Source organism: Neomonachus schauinslandi, chromosome 6 (assembly GCF_002201575.2).
Source record: "Neomonachus schauinslandi chromosome 6, ASM220157v2, whole genome shotgun sequence".
Taxonomy (NCBI): domain Eukaryota; kingdom Metazoa; phylum Chordata; class Mammalia; order Carnivora; family Phocidae; genus Neomonachus; species Neomonachus schauinslandi.
Window position 1 is genome coordinate 154,105,639 of NC_058408.1, and position 23,646 is coordinate 154,129,284.

General features: G+C 53.2%; 1 protein-coding gene across 1 annotated transcript in view; it reads right to left on the reverse strand.

The window, feature by feature from the left end:
• CFAP46 (cilia and flagella associated protein 46) overlaps window positions 1–9,534 on the reverse strand; it is a 99,718-nt gene extending 90,184 nt beyond the window's left edge. Inside the window, exons 1-8 of the mRNA XM_021703846.1 lie at window positions 9,486–9,534; window positions 8,871–8,995; window positions 8,559–8,690; window positions 7,551–7,615; window positions 6,103–6,267; window positions 5,099–5,222; window positions 4,531–4,625; window positions 3,545–3,655 (exon numbers count right to left, since the gene is read on the reverse strand). Of these exons, the coding sequence (XP_021559521.1) occupies window positions 3,545–3,655; window positions 4,531–4,625; window positions 5,099–5,222; window positions 6,103–6,267; window positions 7,551–7,615; window positions 8,559–8,690; window positions 8,871–8,995; window positions 9,486–9,534 (866 nt within the window). The remainder of the gene's footprint in view (window positions 1–3,544; window positions 3,656–4,530; window positions 4,626–5,098; window positions 5,223–6,102; window positions 6,268–7,550; window positions 7,616–8,558; window positions 8,691–8,870; window positions 8,996–9,485) is intronic.
• Between the last annotated feature and the right edge of the window lie 14,112 nt (window positions 9,535–23,646).

Genomic DNA, 23,646 nt, shown 5'->3' on the forward strand with positions numbered 1-23,646 from the left:
CCCACGGCGGCCACTGGTAGTCTCCAGACACGCCAAATGTCCCCTGGGACAAGCCGGTGCCCTTTCTGCCCTTTGCGAGCTAACCATCACAGTCTTACCCAGGACGCCAAATGGATAGTCTGCTGTAATAACCGAACTCGGTGTCGCCACCCTCCCCAACCTGCACTTCCACCATCCCCGCCCGCCTCCTCCCCCTGCTCAGCCCCTGGAGCTCCAAGGGCCCTGGCAGGCCTGGCTTGACATCCTGCCCCTCCGTGCTCCCTGAGCTCCGGCCACACGGACCCACTGCGCAGGTAAGGAGGGAGAACCCAGAAAGATATAAATCACTGGGTTTTAGTCCTTTTTTCAGTTTTAAACTAACAGAACATTTTTTCCCACCCAGAATTCTAGGCACAGAAGCCCGGGTGGAGGGGTTGAGTCAGCAGGGTCCCTCACTCAGAGTTGGGAGCCTGAGGCTTTTAGACAGGAAGGACCCGAAAGCAAACACAGAAGGCAGCTCGGGACAGGCGGCCCAGCCAGCGCAGGACACGCCCTCTCCTCCAGGCCCGAGCAGCACCAAGCAAACGCAGACCGCACGCGAAGCCGAGGAAACCTAACTGTCCACATCAGGAGCTGCTGGGCTCAACCCCTCTGGCCACACACAGTAAAAGCAGAAGTTCTTACAAAAGTAAAGCCACAGAGACACCGCAGGGGATAGAACCATTTTCAAACTTGGAGGGTGGGAGGGCCTTGCTGGGCACATAGGTAGAGATGGGGGACACAAGGCCAAGCCTGGCTCATGGTGGGGGTTAGGGGGCACACAAGTGGGGGTCAGGGTATGCAGCCAGCTCTGAGCTGGGGCCACACGGCCTGGACTTCTGGGAGACCCGGGTCAGCCCTGACTCACAGGGCTATTGGGCAAGGAATCCGCGACAGGCCCAGGACTGATGGGAATGGATATGAGTTCAAATTATTCTTATATTAAATAAAACATTTCTGTACATCAAAAATTAATTTTAAAAACCTAAAAGGTATACAAACTGGGACAATTGATAAATATACTAGAGCTGGAGTGCTCAAATTTTAAAATAGAAAAATCTGCAAGTCAATAATGAAATGGTTTATATCCTACTTATAAAAAATGGGCAAAATAAGTGTATAGGAAACTAATAAAGGGAAAAAATGCCAGGAAACGTAGGACAAAACACCAGCAGTCAGAGGACGGGGTGAGAGCAACAGCATGCCCCTCTCCTCGGAGAGGTCAGAGGCAGGGGTCTTCACATGCGTGCTCCGTGTGGCTTCTGCAGCATGCATCAGTGCCCCAGAGTCCCATTTCTAGAAACTTCCCCTGGAGCTGCTCATATCAGTAGTGAGACCCCCAAGGGAGGGCCCAGCTGTAACAAGGGATGCTGGAGGGGACACTGCACATTCGTGCATACACATGTCTATGCGTGTGCATGGGTTCTCCTAACCCCAAGTGCTCTGACTGGCCTCCTAGAAGGCCTGAAAACCCATGTTAAGAACTTAGTTGCAGAATATTTTGTGATGCAGAAACATGTTCACAATTCATATGGGAGAAGTAGATTAAAAACCTAGGTGATAATAATGTTGAAAATATACATTGATCCATTTTCAAACTTCCTACAATTACTGCATATTAAATTTGAAGTAAGAAAAAAAATCATGAAAATCATTTAAAGATTTATTTATTTATTTTAGAGAGAGCGAGTATGGGGCTGGGGGACAGGTAGGGGCAGAGGGAGAGAGAATCACAAACAGACTCTGCATTGAGCATGGAGCCTGATGTGGGGCTCAATCTCGCGACCCTGAGACCATGACCTGAGCCGAAACCAAGAGTCGGATGCTTAACCAACTGTGCCACTAGGCGTCCCAATGATGAAAATCATTTTAAAAATATGTATATACACCACCCCTGGCACATTAAATCTGTACAAATTCAAAAGCCGTGGACGAGTTCCTACAGGAAGTGACAACATGAACACGAGCCATCTTGTGGTCCCTTTCATCCAATCTACTGCAGGAGGCCTCAAGATGCCTGGTGACCCTGCTCCCTGGTGTTCATGGCCTGTGTGATCCCTTCCCTTTGAGTAACTCACTGCTAACCAACAGGAGACCTCAACCTTGGGCCTGATCAGATCCCAAGCAATTCTGACTTCCCTTGTGCTGGCCAATTATCCCTAGCTGGCTCTGATAAAGCACCTGCTCGTCGAGCTTCAGAAGAGACCACGGCCCCGCCAACACGTGGATGGCAGCTGCGCCTGGATTCCCATCCCACAGACACCGTGAGAGAATCAACATGCATCGTCGTAGGCTGCAAGCTCTGTGGTAATTGTGAAGCAGCAATGGATAATACACCCCCTATGTGAGTTTTCTAAGGCGGCTGTGATGGATTACCATCAACCAATTGGCTTAAACAACAGAAATTCCATCTCTTACAGTTCCAGAGGCCAGGAGACTAAAATCAGGGTATTGCAGGACCACGCTCCCTCTGAGACCTCTACTGCAAGATCCTTCCTTGCTCTGCTGGCTTCTGGTGTTTGTCAGCAAGCCTTGGTGCCCCTTGACTTGCAGCTACAACACTCCAATCTCTGCCTCTATCGTCACCTGGCCTTCTTCATCGTGAGCATCTGCATCCCAAATTTCCCTCTTCTTATAAGGACAAAAGTCACTCATTAGTGCCCATCCTAATCCAGTATGACCCCATCGTAACTTGATGACATCTGCAAAAACCCTCCTTCCAAATACGATCATGTTCACAGGCAGCAAGGGTCAGGACTTGAACAGATCTTCTGGGGGAACACGGTTCCACCCATAACACCCCAAAATTAACGAATGAGTGACAGACTGAAAACAGACATAAATAATTATTATAGACAACGGCCAAAATGTTTCATGTGTTAGGAGTGCAGAGAAGTTGATGAGGAAATCACTGAGAACTCAAAAGATAAAGTCTCAAAAGTGGTAGTTCAGAGGCCTCCACATATGGCTGAGTATTACACCTCATGGGTAATCGGAGGCGCACAGATGGAAACCAAAGCAGTAAGATCATTTCAGCCACCACGTTAGCAGGGTGGCGGTGGTGTCCATTCTTTTAAGTCAGCACACGTGAGAATGTGACAAAACAGCTGCTAGACTGGGAAGCACACCCATCATTTCTGTGGGAATAAACTAGAGGGTACATTCTAGTTCATTCTGTCAGTCTCTGGCTCAGCTATCCATTCCTGGGAATCCAATCCAGACGCCTCCTAAATGCAAACAGCACCCAGAGGATGGAGGAAGGCACAGGATTGAAAAACCGAGTGCTGGGGGTGGAGGACTCTAGCTGCTGAGATATTAGACTGCTACTCAGAAAGCTGTGAGCTGTTTCAATAACTTGAAAAGTACCTATGCTGAGAAGCTAAATTTGATTTAAAATGTACGATATGAAGCTACATTTCCCAAATGCTCCTCAAACAGTACAAACCTCAAGACCAGAAAAGACTAGAATCTCCACAATGGCTAATGCTTGATACGGTACAATGATGGAAAAAACACAAACACTTACTTTTCCTCTCTGATTGAAGGGAAGCGTTGGTGATTATAATAACTTAAATGTTTATAGGCCTTCTTCAGAATTGAATTCACATCTTCAGGTAACTCATTTTTATCCAGTTTTCTAGAATTTATTCAAACAATAAATAACCAAAATATCATGTCAGATTTGTTCAAATTATCCTAAGACAAACTCCAAGTCTATGAACCTGTGTTTCCCACTGAACAGGCCTAAAAAATCCCTCTTCCTTCGTTCCTTCACTCTCCAAGATGACTTCTCACACCTCCTTACTCTCCTCACTCCCAGAACAGGCTCCTTTTCCCTGTACAGCCCCTCTGCCACAACCAGACCCATAGGAGGGCAACCTTGTAGGCTGGCTTGGCCCTTCATACCTCCCCTGTTCAGCACCCTGGGCAGCAAACTGCCTCCCTCCGGACAGCTTCCCTCTACTCACACACACACTGGATCTCCTCACTGCCCTCGCCTCACACACACTGATCTCCTCACTGCCTTCTCCTCACACACACTGATCTCCTCACTGCCATCTCCTCACACGCACTGGATCTCCTCACTGCCCTTTCTTCTCACACAGTGGCTCCCCACCCTCCTAATTCCCTCTTGCCACTTTAGCAGACAGCTGCATACAGTTCCATTCTTCCTTCACTTTAAACCACTACTGTCAGGGTTTTACCCAAATTAACTACTCCTATTTGTCAAGGTCAAGTGTCAAGCCTCATATGGAAGGGCCTATTAGACAGATCTCACCCAGCCAGTGACTCTCCTCCTAAACCACTTTCCTCACTGGCTTAGAAGCTACACTCACCCACGGGAAGCCTCTCTCTGGCTACTTCTAAGTAAAGGGAGACAAGGCAGAGTCCCATCCTCTGGGCCGAGGCCTCACCCTACTGTGCCACCCTCACCCACCCCCTGGCACAGCCATATCCCCTCTAGATGGCACAGAGACCCCGAGTCAGCACCTAAACTCCTAAACCACTTACGCTTTTAGCATATTAATGTGGTAAGTGACAGCCAGGCTAGCGGAGGTTTTCTTTTCTTCCTCTAACTGAAGCTCATCCACTAATTCATGTCTCACCTGTTATAAAATGGGACAGAATTATTAATTGATTTAAACAAATAATTAGGTAGAGATCCAGATACTAATTACTATTTTACAATTATTCTTCCTTTAAAATTAATATTTGTAATGAACAAGTGTCTCTTTATTAATGGTATTTTATATTTAGTTTTCATATAGAACCCAAGTTGATTTCCTATACGTGAAAGTTAGTAGATGATGACGTTCCTCATACGTACTGTAGGGTTTATGATTACTTTATATTAACAAATTTTCTGCTAGCCTTTTTGTCATTCAGTGCTGTTACAAGTGCAATATTCAGAGATCACAATGAAGGCAAAAGATTTTATTTTGTTTTCTCAATGTGTGCACGATGTATGTATGCTTTTGCCTCTCTCAGTGGATAGACTTGGTTGTTTTTATACATGGTTCTCCAAAAATGACATTTAAGAAAATTACTTCTGCCTACATTTTTCAAAATGCCAGCTTACCATAACAGAAAATATGTGTCGATATTTCTGTGGCACGCTAGCTTTTATAAATGGCACTGCAGTGACACAAAATTTTGCAGCCTCTTCCTTTTTTCCAGCTTGTAGATAACAGTCCAGAAGCTCCCTGGATAATATAAAAATACTGGATATTAAAACCTGATGAAGTCGTTTTCTGCTGCAAATGTCTAATAACCAGGTTGCATTTTATTACGTTTCACAAACTTCAGAAACATACAGGGATCAGGCAGCTCCTTACCCCACACCTGCAGCGTGTGGCTCAGCAGGGACTGCAGCCAGGGGCTGAGAGAGCTATGCTACTCCTGGCAGGAGGGAAAGGAAATGTTTGCACCGTAACTACCTCCAACACTTACAATAGCATTTTTAAGAAAGACTGTATTTATACTTATTTTCTGTTAAAAGTTCCCCAAATAGCCATAAAGCAGGTAAAGAAAGCCTTTAGATTCTGGATTCCAACCTCAGGGCAGATCCTCTGGATCCTCCTTGCAGACATGCACCCAGGCGCTAGCCTGCACATGGTACTTCCCAGAGATAGCACAAGTCTGGCTGATTGCCTTCCGGTCCACTCAGCACAAGGATCATATGCTGACATCTCTCACTGTGGCTTCTCAGGGCTGTCCCTAGGCTGATGCACAAGGAGCACACTTCCCTAAACAGGGCCATTCTGGCTGAGTTTTATGTTGCTAAACTGTCTACCGCATAACAATTCACTGAACTAAGTTAAAGCCACGAGCCAGGATTATGACACAAGGTCACACTTCCTGTGTTTTGAGTCTAAACACTCATCTTGCTGTAACACCCATATGATCAGGACACTGCGATTCTATCTATAGACCTCATCAGACAAGACACAAAAACCATAATCCTAACTACAGAGTAGAAAGCATGTGAGATAATCATCCCCCTGGGAGCAAGCGGGAGGGGAAGGAGGTCAGAGGCTGCCAAGCGTGGTTGCTTAGGGACTTGTGGCAGGGCATCCAACTCACAGCATCAGCTCTGCCCGCCACTCCTTGTCCTCTTCTTCAGTCTGATTTAACACGTTGACAATTTGGGAGAGGCTGGAGATCAGATGGTGATGATATCCCGGCTTGAGAAATGGCCTCACCATTTGCCAGTAGAGGACTGATGCGTTATACACCAGGAAGTAATACCTGCAACGTGAGCAGAGGAAGTCTGAGACTAGGTCCCGAGCTCGTCCAGAGCCTGTCGGAGCGGCCTCAGGCAGGAGCCTCGAGTCCTCTGTCCCCAGTAGATGGCAGCAGCACCATCTGAGCCGCTCTGAGCTGCGGGCACCCACACTGCCTACGCAGAAGGGGCTGGAGGCTGCAATTCAACCCCAGCCATGATGACCCGGCCACATGACTCCTGAGTCCAGACTAGAGATCCCTTCACCCATTTAGTCATTCCAAAAGTGATCAGCGCCCTGTGAAAATGCACCAGTAAGCGAGGTCTCCTTTGGTTCCCAAGAGATAGACAAGAACAGGCAAGTGCAGGGGGAATCAAGGAAGGCTTCCTGGAGGAAGTAACATCCTGCTGAGACCTGAAATGTGAGGAGCAATCAGCCCTGAGAGCGGTGCAGGGAAAGGGTCTGCCAGGTAAAAAAAAGAGGGAGAGCAGAATCTTTGGGGAACAAAGTCCCCATGCCTGTGCATGAAGGGCAAAGTGGGGCAGGAGGAGGGGTGAGGAGAGGAGCAGGGACACCCCTCAGAAGGTGGGCTTTTTCCTGAGGGCGGAAGGAGCCACTGGAGGAACTGGAGTAAGGGCACCACAGGGACCAATTTGCCTTTCTTGCTCCAGGCCTCTCTGAGAGGCCAGCTCTGTCTTGTAAGACCCAGGGTGCGTGGGGAGGAGGCTCGCAACAGCACTGATCGGGAGCCCGAAGGAGTGAATCAGGATTTACACCTGAATCTCCTTTAAATGGTGTATCCTACTTAAATAGGTTGTATTAATACCACTTTGTGTGCAAACTTAACAGTTTCAATAATCTTTCTTTTTGATGAAGGAAACATCAATTAAGTAGAAAACTGTGCTAGAGTTTTAGCTGAATCGCTACAGACAGGAGGCCTTGGCCTGGGCAATCTGCCAGAGGGGACAGAGGCAAGGGGGGGCAGGGGAGGGCGGGACTCTGATGCTGAGCCCTCAGAGAGGCCCAGAAACTAAGAGGGCCACGGAGACCGGTCAAAGGAGAAGTGTCCACAGAGAACACAGACAAAAGCCGTCTGCATATCACAGCAACCGCAGGACAGACAAAAGGAGGCGGCCAAGGGAATCGTGTGTGTATGGGACCCAGCTCTACACGCTAGAAACAAGCATACAGCAAGGACACAACAAGGACAAAACCCCCACAGTCCAAACAGGTAGAACCACTTGGTAAATCCTGGTCCTGTACCTTTTACACAATCCCAGTTAGAAATAGCCAATGCTATATGCCTACCTGGGTTCTCCTTTTGCAAAGTTTATTGCCTTCATATACTGAGTCACACAATTTTCAAATTCCTCCTAAAACAACATAAAAAATGCACAATTGCATTGAATTTGCCACCGAAACATCAATCATTGCTCGTGGACATTAAGCCACACTAAGGACTGGCCTGGGAGCCCATGTGTAAGCAGCAGGAGCCTGGGCGCCTCGCGCGTCCTCAGCCGCACCCAGCCGGGCTCAAGTGCAGCTGTCCTGGGCACAACCAGGGCACCAGGATGCGGACGCCAAAGGTCAGACAGGAGCTTCAGGGAAGGCACAAGCGGGAAACTGATGATAAATCTGCTCACTGACCTTTCCATAAAGAGTACTTTATTTTATTTATTTTTTTAAAAAATTTTATTTATTTATTTGAGAGAGAGAGACACAGCGAGAGAGGGAACACAAGCAGGGGGAGTGAGAGAGGGAGAAGCAGGCTTCCCGCTGAGCAGGGAGCCTGATGCGGGGCTCGATCCCAGGACCCTGGGATCATGACCTGAGCCGAAGGCAGGCGCTTAACAACCGAGCCTCCCAGGTGCCCCTTTCTTTATTTTTGTAAAGATTTTATTTATTTATTTCACATAGAGACACAGCGAGAGAGGGAACACAGGCAGGGGGAGTGGGGGAGGGAGAAGCAGGCTTCCCGCGGAGCAGGGAGCCCGATGCGGGGCTCGATCCCAGGACCCTGGGACCATGACCTGAGCGAAAAGCAGGCGCTTAACGGCTGAGCCACCCAGGTGCCCCATAAAGAGTACTTTAGGATTTGTCTAGCCTGACAGTTTTGGAAGCAGGTGAGATTGTAACTCTTTCCACACAAGATGTAAAATTTTGAGGAGAATCGAGGCAGCCTCAGGGAAAACCTCGAGTGGGACAAACCATTAGGTTTTCGTTTAGGAACGGGGAGCTGGGGGGGGGTCCCACTGAAGGTTAGGGTTGGAAGGCTTCACCCTCAAACGGACGCCTGCTCCCCGGGGCATCTCTCACCAGGTTTTCGGTGGACTTGGGGGCACAGAGCTGGGCCTTACACAGGTGCGCTCGGCCCAGGAACTGGGTGACTGGCCCCTTCACCTTGAAGTACATCTGGATGCAGTCGTCACTCATCTCGGGGTGCCCCATCTGCAAGACACCACCCCGCGGCCATGAACGGCCCCAGAAGGGTGCCTGCGGATGCAGCGCCAGGCAGCGGCTCTGCCAAGACCTGAGGACGGCACCCCCGCCCCCGGGTGCTACCGCTGTCTCCAGCTCCACCTCGTGCTCCCAGAAACAGAGACCCTCCTAGGACCCCCGACTCCGTACCTTCAGCGCCTGTTCTGCACACAAAACAAACAGGTCGGGGCTGAAGCTCTCCATGGGGTCAAACTCTGATTTGCCCAGGTTGGCCGACTTAATCAGCTCATAAGCCCTCTTCAGGGACGCGTCATCTACCAGGACCACAGTGGAGAAAGATCTGGTCAGGAGAAAGCCCGCATGGCATCACTGTGCACCCGGGGGCCAGTGTGGGAGGGGGCCGGCGGCCGGGCGTCCACCCCCCGCGGCCCGGCCTCCACCCCCCGCGGCCCGGCGTCCACCCCCCGCGGCCGGGCCTCCACCCCCCGCGGCCCGGCCTCCACCCCCCGCGGCCCGGCCTCCACCCCCGCGGCCGCTCCCCGTCCCCAGCCTCCACCAGGCCCGAGCCTCGGCAGCAGTGGGGGCAGGGATCCTGAGCAACCGGGGAGGATGACAAGGCGGGGGTCGCGGAGGTCCTACGTGGTGCGGGGGGCGGTGTGGGTTCCGGGACCTCCCCAACGTGGGAATCCCGAGTCGGGCGGGACCCGGCCACCCAGGTCAGGGGTCTGCGGGGTCCGCCTCTCCGGGGGGCAGGGTCCTGGCGGGTCCCGGGTCCCTCTGGCTGGGGTCGGGTCCCCCGCCCACCCTGCTGGCTCTGGGCGCGGGCCAGCTCCTGCGTGATGACCAGGTCCATGGCGCCGGGACCGAGCGCGCTTGGTTTTCTCCGCCTAGCCGACTGCCGGTGGTTGCCTAGCGACCGCGGGGACGCCGGCCGGTCCTACGGGTCGGCGACTGGGCCACACTAGTCCGGAGGCGAAGCGCCGCCGGGAGACCGCCCTGTGCGCATTCCTCCCGCCCTTCCCGAACAAAGACGTGGGGGCGGGGGCGCAGCCCCGGGGCGAGGGGAGCGGAGCGAGGGCAGGGCGCGCTCGCGTCGGGGTCGTGCCCACGCTGGCCCGGGCGACCCCGCTCGCACAGCCCCCGCCCACTCCCCGGGGCGATGCTCCCCCCGAGCGGCCCCACGTCCCCGCCCCGCAGTCCCCCAGGCCAGGGATGCCCCTGGATCTGGTCCTGGGTTCCGGAACCTATTGCTGCCTGCCTTAACTCATTCACGCGGGCATCCATTCATCCATCGATTCGTGCATCCTACAGACCGAGGATCGTCCGGACAGTTGTTCGCCCCTGGCTGGGCCGGGCCTGAGCGTGCGGAGAGGACATCAGGCAAACAGTGAATGCCTATCTAGGGGTCGGATCCTGAGAGGGTCGCGCAAGCACGGGACGGGTGAGCTGAGATTTGCAAGAGGAGAGGAGGCTCCCCACAAAGGCGGGGAGAACGGCACCTGTGCGGGAGGGAGGGGCGCCCGCGAGGGCGCGTGGGCGGGGCTGCGGGGAACCGGGTCTAGGGCGCTGGCCAGGGCGGGATCGCCGTCCTCCCAAGGGCGCTGGACGCGGTGCGCCCGGGTCTTGGCGTTTTCTGAGGGTGCCAGGTGAAGACTGGTTTGGAGAGGGTGAAGGTGAAGAGGCCGCGGGCACACGCCCAGGGCAGGAAGGGAGAGCGTGTTTGGGTGACAGGTGTGAGACCAAAGAGGGCCAAGAGGCCACAGCCCTGGGGCTTACACACAAGGGTGGATGGGGCATGCGCCGGCATGGGGAGCTCCAGATGAGGGCTGGACAGGTGGTAGCTCAGGAGCAGGTGCTAGGTGTTCTGTCCGGGCACGCGGGATGCTGAGGTATTCCGAGCTCACCTTTGCAGGAAGGCTCCTGGAGGTGCAGGTCTGCTCACAGCTGCCTAGACATGCTGGTGTGTGGATGAGTGCACCAGGGGTGGAGCGGGGCTGGAGACCACCAGCTTTGGAGACCCCTTGGCCAGGAGCAGCAGGAAGAGCTGCAGGGGGGTGGGGCAGAGAGGTGGAAGGGAAGCCGGGCAGAGCCCCAGGGAGCCAAGGGAAGGGTGTTGGGTGAGGGGTCAGCTATGTCAAATCTGGCCAAGATGGCAGTAAGATAAACACTGAGAAACAGCAGTTGGGATTAGCAAGGTGGAGGCTGTGAGTGACCCAAGAATAGCCATTTCTCTGAAGGGGGGGTGGGACGGTGGCAGAGCGTTGGAGGGGGTGGGAGAGTGAGTGGGGTCTGTAGTAGAGACAAAGAGAGGTGCACAACTTTTTCAAGAAATTTGGCTTCTCATGGAGTGGAAAGAGATGAGGCAGGGACTGTGTCATCTGGGGAGGGATATTTCTAAAGGAATAAGACAAATGAGCCCTTTTAAAGTTGGTGGGTTTCTATTGGCTAATGGGATGGTGTATGTAGAGAATCCTGTGGCATCTACAAAAACGTGCAACTGCTAAGAAGTGAATTTAGCAAGGAACAGGGTACAGCATCAATATGTGAATATGGATTGTATGTGTAAATACCAGGAACAAATGGAAAAGGACAGAAACATGCCATTAGAGTAGCATCAGAAACACACCGCTGTGGAATAAATTTAACAAAAGATGCGTACTATCCCTGCACTAAATCTACAAAACATGGTTGAGAGAAATGGAGAGAGGGCTGTGGTCGGGGGTCGGAAGACTTGGATTTGTGAGATGTCCTTTCCCTCGGAGGTACGCGTCTCGCTCAGTGCAATCCCAGTCACAAGCCCAGCACACCTTTTCCTGGAAGCCGACAACTGACCCTACCATATCCATGGAAACACAAAGGACCTAGCGTGGCCAAGAGGATCGTGAGGGAGAAGAGCAGCCCTGGAGGACTCACACTCCTTCATTTCAAGACTGACAGGAAGGCTGCAGCATACGGAAGATGGTGTAGACCAGTGGAGCGGAACAGAGTCCACTGATCTGGCCAGACGTGCTGATTCAGTGGCGAAAAGGATGGTCTTTCCCACAATGGTGCCAGAACACCTGGGGGGTGGGTGGGCACCGGGACACGCAGCCCCCGCACCATGCTGGGCAGCCCTCGTCAGAGCCAGGTCACAGGCTTAGAAGGAAATTGAAGTGTGTGTAAGTGAAAGAAAATACCACACCGTCTTGGAGCAGATGGAAGTTTCTTAGCTAGGGCACAAAAAGTGAAACCATCAAGGAAAAAAATAAAGCTGTCTTCATCAAAAGTAAAACCTCTGCTCTTTGAAAGACTGTAAAGAAAATGAACAGATTGGAAGAAAATATTCACGATAAATATACCTAACACGGACATTCTACCCAGGTTATATTTTTAAAAGCCAGTAAATCAATAAGGAAAGACAACACACAAAAAAATTGGACAGAAGACATGAGTAGACACCAAACAGTAGAAGATCTAAGATTACCAAGTAAGCACATAAAAAGGCGCTTGGCATCCTGAGTAATCAGGGAAATGCAAATTTAAGTCAAAATGAGATTCTGTTGTAGACCCATTAGAATTCTAAAATTAAAGAGATTGACCATGATGAATATCGGTGAGATACACCAGCGGGGACTCTCACGCACGGCTGGTGGGAATGAAAAATGGTACGATCACTGAGAAACAAAGTTTTTAATGGAGTTAAACAAGCTGCTACCCTATGACCCCACGATCCTACTTTTAGGGGTTTACCCAAGACAAATGATGTGTCCTCAGAAAGCTGTGCACAAGAATGTCCACAGCAGCTTTGTTCATATTAGCCCCGAAGTGGAAACAACGTAAGTATCCAGCAGTAAGCCAAGTGTGGTGGGGCCCCACGATGGGCTGCCTCTCTGCAGGGAGGAGGACAGGGCCGGGGCTCCACACCAACAACGTGGAGGCGCGTGAACGAGGGAGGGCAGCAGCACCAGGCATGAAGGAGCCGTCTCTGCAAGCCCATGTCCACCCAACTCTGGGCCAGGCAGAGGAAGCAAAGACTGGGGAGACCAGGATGTGGCTAAGTGGGAAGGGGTGGCCGGCAGGGTCCTCGTCTCTTCTGGAGCATCGGGCACATGGTCGTACTTCCTTCAAAACTCCCTGCAGTCGCCATTTACCATGGAACAGCCGCAGTATACCCACAGGCGGTCATCTGGGACCCAGGGCCAGTGGGACCAAGCTGTGACCCGGCCGTGTGGGGAGGAGAACCAGCCCGGGGCGCCAGGGCAGGGTGGCTGTGAGCCAGTTGGCAGCTGGGGGAGCCGGGGTGCCGCCGGGTGAGCCCGGGAGGGCAGACGGAAGAGGAAATGTCGAGCGCTGTTCAAGGGTTAGTTCTCCCCTCTGCCCCACCTCCCAGACTGTGGGGAAGTCCGTGCTGCCCCACGTACTATTCGGCTTTCTTTACGCTCTTTCCTCCCCTTCCCTTCTTCTGTCTCAGGAATAGACTCCGATTTTTGGCAGGCACAAGGCTACCTCGCTTCCCACCTCCCTTGTAGCCAGTGTGGTCAGGTAACCAAAAAAAGCAATTTTAGGTGAGTATTCTCACAGGGAGAGCAACCCCTTTGTTGGTCTTCCTCTTGCTTGCTGGTGGAAATGTGGCTATGAAGGCTGGACCTTGAGCAGCCGTTTTGTGCCATGAGGAGGTAGCCTCCACGCTGTGGATGGAGAAGCCTGGGTCTCCCATCTGTGGGGCAGCTGCTTGGTCCTGGATGGCCTTGTGTGAAAAAGAAATAGACATTTCTCTTGTTAAATCTAAGCTGCTTCTTTTCCCTGGGACACTCCCCGCTGATGTCCTCACCAGGGGGACTTGACTTGACTTTTCAAGAAGATTAGGATGCAGGGCAGACCACAGGGCAGATTTCTGGCAAGTATTGGGTCTACATTTTCTAAGATTTAAAACTCAAAGCATGACGAAATGTGTATACACATGTGAACCTGTGTGCACACATGATAATGTGTGGTGTGTGTATGTGTGTGTATGTGTATGTACGCATAATAAAATAGCTTCTGCCCAGACGTGATTCTGAAACCCACACCCCCGTTTTGCTCAGGGTCCAGAGTCACGCACCGTCTTGGAGGTAGGAGGCTCCAGTCCGTTTCGTCAGCCAGCTGTTAGCTCCCACAGAGCGTCCTCAAATGTGTCTTTGTTTATTCAGAGGGACGCTTGGCACCGTGCACACAGCAGTTATAAAATATTTATTCCCCCCAAGGAAGTATCTCCCAACATTATATAGTAAGAGATTTTCCAAATCCTAGAGTATTAAATATTAAAACTCATTTTTCTAGTTATACAGTAGCCTTAAATTTGAAGAATGGGGCACAAAGTTCTTTTTTTGCTGGATGGTGTTTCATTTAGTAAAGACAATTCAGGTCACGCCCAACCTGTTCTTTCCCTTTTTTTGCTTGAGAATCGAGTGTGGAACTTGTGGGGCGCCGTGCATTTCCCCGGCCAGCGCTCCTCCTCGTCCGTGCTCTGACCCAAGACACCTCGAAGACAGGCCAAGGCAGCCCAGGCGACACCACGGCGTTGCCCACGTAGGGGCCCATGTAGGGACACACCGTGCTCACGGGAAGGCGTCAGCGTGGGCGGCCCGTCCCCCGACGGTTCCTCGCGCCTCCCTGGCTGGCCTCCAGACGGCACCTCCAGCGGGAAGTCCCTGACGTGCACCCTGTGTGTCCCTCAAAGCAGCACTTCGGTCACCCTCTTTCCACACAGGGACCGTGGCCTGTGTCTGCTTCCCAGGCCCACCGTCTCCATCAGCCCAGGCTGCGCTAACAGGTCCAGCACCGCCCGCGGCCCGGACAACGGGAGTGCCTGGTCTCCGGCCCAGGGGCAGAAGCCCGAGAGCGCGGTGATGCCGGGCTGGTGCCTCCTGAGGCCGAGGGGAAGGCTCTGGTCCTGCCAACAGGTTACTTAGAACCCCTGCCTCCATGACGGCACGGGAAGTGCTTCTACGGTTTCTGTTCAAACAGAATTCAGAAGCTTGTCCTTTCTCTACACTCTGACTGCTCTCATAACATTGTAGTTACATGTTCCTTCAAGTTCGCCGGCGCTTGGGAAACCGGACACGTTCTTTTGTTTGTTTTGGGCAGGCGAGTTGGTGAGTGCGTGTGCATCCGTGTGGGTGGGTGTGGTTCTGTGTGGGTGTGTGCACGGGTGTGTGGTTGTGTGTGCATAATGGTGCACGTGGCTGTGTGTGTCCTCATGTGGGTGGCGTGCATGTGTGTGTGCGTGAGCGAGAGTCACTGGTCCCTCCCGGGCCCGTCTGTGTTTTTCTGAAACAGCATCCGTGTCACCCAGACTTGAGAACACACAGACGTGAACATGTGGTTGTCTCTCATCTTCTCTGTATCTTGGGCTATTTCCTTTCTACTGTTTCCTTATTTTGTGTCTCTTTCTTTTTTCTCGGTTAGGCTAGCTAATGGTTCTACTTTATTGTCCCCCCCCCCCTTTTTTTTAAAGAATGAGCTTTCGGGTTTATTTATTGATCCTAGAATTCGTTTTTGACTAAGTTGTTCTTTAATTCTTACCCTCCCCTTTTGTAACTTAACTTGGCTGTATGTTCTAATTCTTCTTGAGTTGGATGCTTAATTTAATTACTTTCACCTTTTCTTGTTAGTTAATAAAGTAAGCAGGGGTATGGAGTTTCATCTGAGCACTGTGGATGCCGTAATTTCTGGTATGTAGTGTAAAAGCTTGATTCACGGGGTGCCTGACTGCCTCCATCAGCGGAGTGTGCGACTCTTGATCTCAGGCTCGTGGGTTCAAGCCCCACATTCAGTGGAGAGATTACTTAAAAATAAAATCTCTTTTTAAAAAATGGTTTAATTCTCGGGCGCCTGGGTGGCTCAGTCGGTTGGGCGACTGCCTTCGGCTCAGGTCATGATCCTGGAGTCCTGGGATCGAGTCCCACATCAGGCTCCCTGCTCAGCAGGGAGTCTGCTTCTCCCTCTGACCCTCCTCCCTCTCATGCTCTCTGTCTCTCATTCTCTCTCACACAAATAAATAAAATCTTAAAAAAAAAAATGGTTTAATTCTCAAGTTGTTGAAATGTGTTTTCTTACACAAATATGGAGGGAGTGTGTGGCCCCGTTCCCCGTACCTCATTAGCAAGGAAACGGGGAGTGTGACAGTCGGTTAGGTCTGAGGAATGGGCCCCCCGCGGGTGGGCGGGGATGGGATGCCGTTGCAGAGGCAGGTGCGCCCCTGGTGCACGGCGTTGGGGGCGGAGACCACAGAGCTTCTCCCCAGGCTAAGAGGAATCCCCGTGCATGGTCATCTTTCCACAGGATGACTGACCTCTGTCTCCTTGGGTTGGACGGTGTTCCGGGAGGTCCGGGTGGGAGCTCTGCCCTCTGCGTGGTGGATGTTAACAGTCACGTGCCATTACTTTGCTGACTTCCGAGTTCTGGCTGTTTCTGAACAGTGGGGCTTTCTGTGTCATTGTTTACTGGATGTTCTGGAATGAGAGCTCCCACCTCTTCTTTGGCGCAACAGTTTCCTAAAGAAGTCGAGTGTTCAGAGGGCGGGTATTTGTCGTCTGGTGGTGGGCTTGCTTCCTGTGGGGCTGCCAGCCCAGCTGCATCTGCTCTGGGGGCTCCCTGAGGTCCCTCCGGGCCCAGACACGCACTCAGCTCCCACAGCGCCCCACAGACCCTTGCAAGGCCTGTGCTGGGCACCAGCTGAGTGGGCCACGGCTTTGCGTTCCTTTACCCGTGGAAGGGTTCCTGTCCAGCCTCCCTGCTCCGTGAATACGATTCTGTACGGTTTGGCGCGTGGGCGTTTAGGGCCATACCGTCTTCACTGTGGGTTGTCCCCATGGTCATTGTAAAGTGCCCATCCCAGTCTTGTTTAAGGCATTTCGCCTTGAATCCCACCTCATCTGACATTAAGGTCTCACGCCCTCTTTCCCCATCTTTACTGTGCTAAGATACACCTGCAGTGACACACACACGCCTTAAACGTCCCGTTTTCAGAGTTCTGACAAATGCATTCGCCCCGTAACCACACTCCTATCAGGAGCGGGTCATTCGGTCCCCCCCACGGAGGCCCCTACTGTCCCAGCCAACGCCCCCGTGCCCCAGACATCGTCCGCTCCTGTTTACCTCACCGCAGTTGGCCTCGCGTCCCACTCGGCGTGAGATCTGACCAAACGTTCTCTGGTGTCCGGCTTTTTTTCTCACTCAACACAGTGTTCTCCAGCCTCGTCCACGTAGCGGTGTGTGTGTGTAGCTCGTTCCTTTATATGCGGAGCAGTTCAGCCGACCCCCGAACAACACGAGGGTAAGGGGCGCTGACGCCCATGCAGCTGAAAATCCGCATGTCACTTTGACCCCCCCAGAACTTAACCACTAATCGCCCACTGCTGACTGGCAACTTACCCGTAACAAACACGTGACGAACTCATATGTTGTTTGTACGTATGTGACGCGTATCATACGCTGCGTTCTTACAATAAAGCGAGCTCGAGCGAGGGCACGTCACTGAGATCACATTTATGCCACCGTACTTACAGACAACGCTCTGTGCAGAACTGGACTCGCGCAGTCCACGCCTGTGCTGCTCCGCGTGAGCTCTGTTCCCTCACACGCGCACGCCAGGCCACGCATCCACACTCCTGCTGGGGGGGCTGGTGAGCTCTGTTCCCTCACACGCGCATGCGGGGCCACGCATCCACCATCCTGCGGGGGGCGCTGGTGAGCACCATTCCCTCACACGCGCACGCCGGGCCACTCATCCACGCTCCGCCCGGGGCTGTGATGAACAAGGCTTCTGTCAACTCCGTGTGTTTTCGGGAGCTTGCTTTCGCTTCTTTGGGGCAGATGCTGACACACAGGGTGGGTGTATGCTTGCTTCATAAAAACTGCAAACTGGTTTTCAAAGGGCTGCACCATTTTACATGTCCGCCAGCAACGCAGGACAGTTCCAGCCGCCCCGGATATCTGGTGTGGTTTGCCGTCACCTTCACATCGTCACCATTCTTGTGGGTGTGATGTGGCACCTCACCCTGGTTTCCGCTTGCGCTTCCTTACTGACGGCTCGTGTGCTTGTGGGACCGCCACGTGCCTGGCCAGGCCTTGTGCCCATTTACTGAGTCAAGCCGTCTGTCCTCTCCGGATGGAGTTCCCGAGCTCCTGAGCTCCTGTGCATCCTGGGGACAGGTCTTTCCTCCGCTCGCTGTGCGGTGGGAACGTCCCCCCCAGTCCTGGGGCTTCGTGGACCGGTCCTCCACAGTCAGTCTCCCCTGGGTTTACAGAGCAGGCCGGTACCTGGACGGGCGTGGGCGGCCCCACCGGGGCTGTGGGATGCTGGCGTCTGCGGGGCTGCAGCAGGGAAGCCTCGGGCCTTGTTCCCGATACCCACTCTGAGGCTCATCTTGAGTTTCTCTGTGGTTTCTCCAGACGGCTGTTCCTACAAATTTGCACTTTTTTCAGGTTTTCAACCACGTGGGTAATCTGCCTGTGAGCCCAGAGCTGCAGAGCCTCCAGCAGGCACTCACGTCATCCACCTCAGGGGACCCCAGCCCCCCTCACGCTCCCCTGTACCCAAAATGGGGACGTGCCCTTGGTCTCTGGCGCCGGAACCGAAGCAGATGCCACGTCTGTGCCTATTTGATGCAGACCAGCCCACACACCTCCCTCCTGCCTCAGGCATCATGGGAGATGAAACAGGGACCCACGGAACCACTGACCCTAAATCGAAAATGGCAACTTCTTCTGGAACTGCTAAAAAACAAAACTCAACCAAGTAAATTTTAAGGATCTTACTAGCTTTGTTCAATGATTCAAGAATCAGGCGGCATCCCATCCGCAGACAGGAATTACGGGCAGAAGGGAGCGGGACGAGGAAGTTCCAGCAGCAAAATGCGGGTGGGTCATTGCAGGGTGACCTTTCTTCAGGGGACAGCAGGGGCCTGTCGGGCAGATGACCTGCCCAGGGCTGACCGCGCGTTCCTGCCTCACTGCTTTAAGGATCCATTTCTGGGTTCGGGTTGGTGACCCGGGGCTTGGGGTGAGCGATTCCATTTTGGGCCTGTTGTCTTGTTTGTACAGAACCTTGCCAGATAGTGCCTGGGGAGGGGTCCTCTCACCTGACCCACCCCAGTGTGGGAGGGGCCTCACTCCCCCTCCCCCACCCACAGGGACCTGGTAGGTTTTCCCTTTGGCCCTGGTCTGAGGATGAGAAAGAGGCAGGGCTCAGGGAAAGGATTCTCAGAGGGGTTTTCGTTGTGTGCAAAGCACAAGGCACGGGGAACCTTCTAGACCTGCAGCTCTCCCCTCACTCTCCCAAGCAGGATTTGGTGGAGGAAGCAGCCCATCTGAAACATGGTCCGGGAAAAATGTCCGCAAACAGGAGCGATCTGCAGGCACAGTCTGTACTGGGGGCTCAGCACGTCCCCGGCGCCTCGGGGAGAGTGGGCTCCGGGTCACGGCTGGCTCTTTAGGCAGAAATGTCCGGGAAGAAGTGAGACGGTAGGCCCGGCAGGATGGGACCTTGGTCCTCACAGGCCCAACTCGGGACCCCTGAGGGGAAGCAGAGCCCCAGACACGGGAGCTGGGTGGAGCCCACACTCTGGCACCTTCGCTGTACGCTGGGCCTCATGCAGAAGCACCAGGGCCGCAGGGATGAAGGGAGGGGAGCAGGGCCCCTGTGTGCAGGGCAGACTCAGGCCGGGCCTCGGGGTGTGGTTTCTGACCGCCGAGGCTGAGCAAGGCCCAGATGCTGTGACCTCTCCCTGCTGGCTGGGCTGCGCAGATGCCCCTGGGACACCCCCACCTCCCCCCCAGGCTCAGGAGCTCCCAGGCCTGGCCTAGAACAGCACAGTTGGTGTCCTCCGGCCATTGCCGGGTTTAGGAGACCCCAGATAGTTACTTATGTGTTCAGGTCTCTGTGCTCAGGGCTCTCTGCTCTCAGCTGGGCGGCTGCCCTGTGCTCTGGGCCTTGGGGTCCAGCCGGGCAGGCAGGTGGCCTGGCACCCTCAGGGAAGGGGGACCATATGGGCTAGGCCAGGCCGGGAGGGCGGGCACGCAGGGGTGTGGCCCAGGGCGTCTGGAGGTCGGGCAGGGGCAGCCGGGGGTCCTTCTGTGCCAGGCCGCCGGCAGCTCCCTGGTAGAGGGGCGGGCAGTGCCGCCTGGTGAAGCTGCCGGGAAGGAGAGTCGCTCTGTAGAGGGGGTGTGGACCTCGTCGCAAGAGTCGGGGGGTGGTGCCTATTCCTGTCTAACCGGGCTGGCTGCACAGACGGCAGGATGAAGGCCCAGGAAGGAGGGGCCCTGCTGCTCCAACAGCCTTGCCCCAGGAGAGGGGATTTCAGATGTTCTGGAAAGTTCTGGGGGGCTGGGGAGCAGCCCCCACCAGTGTGGACTGGGGTGGGTAGGACGACAGAGCCGCTCAGAGATAGGTCCCTCCTGACCGGCGCCGTGAAGAGCAGGGACTGAGCCGTGTGTTCTGGAGCAGGAGAGCGAGCAGCCCAGAACTGTGGCACCGGCGTCCTTCCCCAGTGACTGGGCGGGAGGGTCCCCCAGTTCTGGGCCCGCTCCGAGGGTGCTGGGCACACACGCTGACCGCTCCCCTGGCTCCTGTCAGCAGAACCTCAGGCATTTCTTCTGGTGGCTCACCCCCGCCCCAGAGACTTAAAGGATTTTATTAGAAGAAAATGTACTGAGGGGGAAAAGTCAGGGAAAAAGTAAAGGCAGAGGTGACAAAGCAGGGGGCGCCCCGGGACAGCAGCGCGGCCACGGGAGAAGCCTCACCACGAGGGCGCAGCCTCCATGGCGAGCCACACAAACCCAAGCACGGGATTCACAGATCATTTGGGGGAAAGAAAAAGATAAAAAACAATAAAGACAGAAAGCGTCACATAAACATTCAAAAATATGAATAAACATAAAATACAAATAAAAGAAATAAATATAAAAACTTAAAATATAATGAGACCAAAGTCATATCCATAAATGTTATGGGCCTAAAACACACCTGTTGAATGAAAAAGACTCAAATTGGAACACAAAGCAAACTAGTTACCTGCTGTTAAAAGAGACCTGCCAACACCCAAGTGGCCCAGAGAGGTCGGACAGACGGGAACAGGTAGGAGGGAGAGACAGGGAGAGTCCTGCTATCGGGCAAGGTTAAAATCAAATTAAGAAAGCATCAGCAAAAACAGTAGGAAAATATTCAAAACAAGAAACCTGAATTCTGTCTTACCTAACATGGGCCAAGAAGACAGGTGTAAAATTTTATGTCTCCGTTAGAGACGTCCAGTTGAGATCTGTATCTTATGCTGAACATAGAGAACAAAACTTTTGTTTCCCACAGAATGTCCCATTATTGATCCCAAATGAGGTTCCCAAAAAACCCTTAAATAGTCCCCAAGGTAGAAACAGTGTCTGATCGTAACAACAAAATTAGACATTAAAACACAACAGCCCAACAGCCCTCCTAACCGAATAAAAACACCTGTGTCTTAACCAGCTCTGAGATTCGAGGAGAAATGAAAACAAATTTATCAAATAGAGCATCTCAGAAAGAACCAGAGGGGAAGCATACACATTACTGCCAAAGGCAGTCCTCTGAGGAAGAATGAATATTTACGATTATGAACCACACAGAGTATCAACCATCCAACTCAAGTTTTAGAAGGAATAACATTAACATAGAAGCACAAAGAAGGAAGTAAAGCGATAATAATAGGAAAGAGGAGAAAGCAGAAGGACCAGAGCTTGGCTAAATAAAGCCAGTGCCAAATTAGCCTGTCGCTAGCTGAGAAAAATGGAAAAAGTGCAAATATACGAAATAATAAATGATAAAGAAGGAATCGCATGGAGGTTTAAACTTAAAACTCATGGGAGAATACCTTGTTTTTATGGTGCTTTTCTAGGAAAATGGGAAGGAAGACAGCATCCGGAAGAGAGAACCCTCTCCGTGGACCCGTTACCATGGAGGACACAGAGCCGAACACAGACCCAACGCCACGGGGGACAGGCCACAGAATCTTGGCAGAAAGCTGACTCCACTGCTCTTCCCAGGAGACTGGAGAAAGGACAAGGGACTTGGGTGTGCTTGGATACAGAGACTCAACATTACAAAGATATTAATTCTTTTAAACAGAATTAATAATTAATGCTATGTAAACAGTCCCAGAGCACAGAAAAAGAAGGAAATCTTCCAAATTATGTCTGTGAAGACAGAACAACATCGATATTTAATTTTGACAAGGTAGCACAAAACTGAAAGCTACAAACCAGTCTTGCTTGTGAACATCAATGTAAAACTCTTCAATAAATAAAGTATTAGCCAGCAGAATCTAACAGCGCAAAAAAGAGGATGGCCAGGTGGGCTCATCCTGGGAATTCAAAGGTAGCTTAACACTCGGACATTTATTCTTGACATGATTATTTCCATAAGTGCCTAAAAGGCATTTGATAAAATCCAGCATCTATTCTTGATTAAAAGCTCTAAATTAATTAGGAAGAAATGAGCATTTTCCAACATCCTAAGGAAATATTATCATTACTCTCATTAAGTCAGAAACAAGACAAAGATGTTCAAGATTACCTTGGTGCAATTTAGTAAAATAAAGGAATCAGAGGCATAAAGAGGGGAAAAAAGGAAGTAAAGTGACTTTTATTTCAGGAAGGCAGGGCCGTGTGCCTGGACCCTCCAGCGGTCTGCCGCTCCCTCTCACCTGGCTTACTGCCCACGGCCCCTCCCTGGCCCCTCCTTCTGCTCCCACCCCCAACCTCCGCGTCCAGAGTGGCCAGTCACAACACGGCTGGTTGAGAGTCCGTGGCCTCCACCCGTGGTGCAGAGGGCTCCTGTTTGTGTGAAAGCTATGTTCCCTGCTTCCAGAGGGATGGCCTCTGTAACATCTCACTGAGTCCTCCAAGTGGCCCCGTTCCTGTGCAGACAGGGGCAGGCAGCACCTACTTCTGCTGCCCGAGCTCCTCGAGGTCTGACACAGGGCCTGGAATGCACTTCGGGAAGGTGCTGTGGCCACGGCCTGGGGACTGAGGGGAAGGAGCTACCAGGAGCCGCACCGATGCTGCCGGGAGGACCTCTCTGGGCCTCGTCCCTCCTGCCCAGTGCCGTCGGGGGCCTGGCCACTTCCTACCATCCCAGGAGGCCGGGCTCCATTCGTTCGGTCCACAGGTGGCCCCGCTCCGACGTACCATGAGCCTGGGGGCCCCGGGGGTCGCTGGGGGTGATGGCACAGGCTTGGGCTCTGGAACTGGACCCAGCGGCTCAGGCGCCACACCGCTCATGCCTCCTTGGGCAGCTGCAGGCCACTCACTCAACCACGGGCCTGAGGTTCTCCATCTGTGAATTGGAAACCCTGGCTTGTGTGGGGGCCACGTGGAGGCTGGCGAGGAAATCTGTGCTGAGTGGGGAGTGTTCGGGTGGCTTTAGGATATTTTGGTGCCCAAACCTCGGGATTTGGCTCCTGGGCAGCGAGATCCAGCTACGAAGAACGCCTGCTCGGCTTCTCCGTGGCGTTGAGCGCCCGTGTCCGTGGAGACCAGCCCTTCCTGCGTCTGGGGAGGAAGAGCCTCCGCGAAGGCGCAGGCTACGTATTTTTAGCTGTGCTGTCTCCCTCCTGCTGGCTGCGCGGCTCGCGGGCGTTTCCTGCTCTCCCTGCGCTGAGACCCGGCCGGCAGCTGCTCAGTCGGCCCGGACAGACGCTCAGCAATTTGATAAAATAAGAAATTGCACAATTCCACTCACCGAAGTTGGGAACCCACAGGAATGTGAGCCATGAGCCCCCCATCCTCACACACGGACCCCGGTGGCCTGCCCTCCAGGACCGCGGCCCGGAGGCACCACGCACCCTCGCCAGAGGACAGGCTTCCCGCTGCTCAGCACCGCTGGCCTCGAGGCACACGTGTGGAGCCCCCTGGGGCCTGCAAGCGAGCCCCAGGGTGAGGACCGAGTGCCCCTCCAGGACTCAGGGGCGCCCAG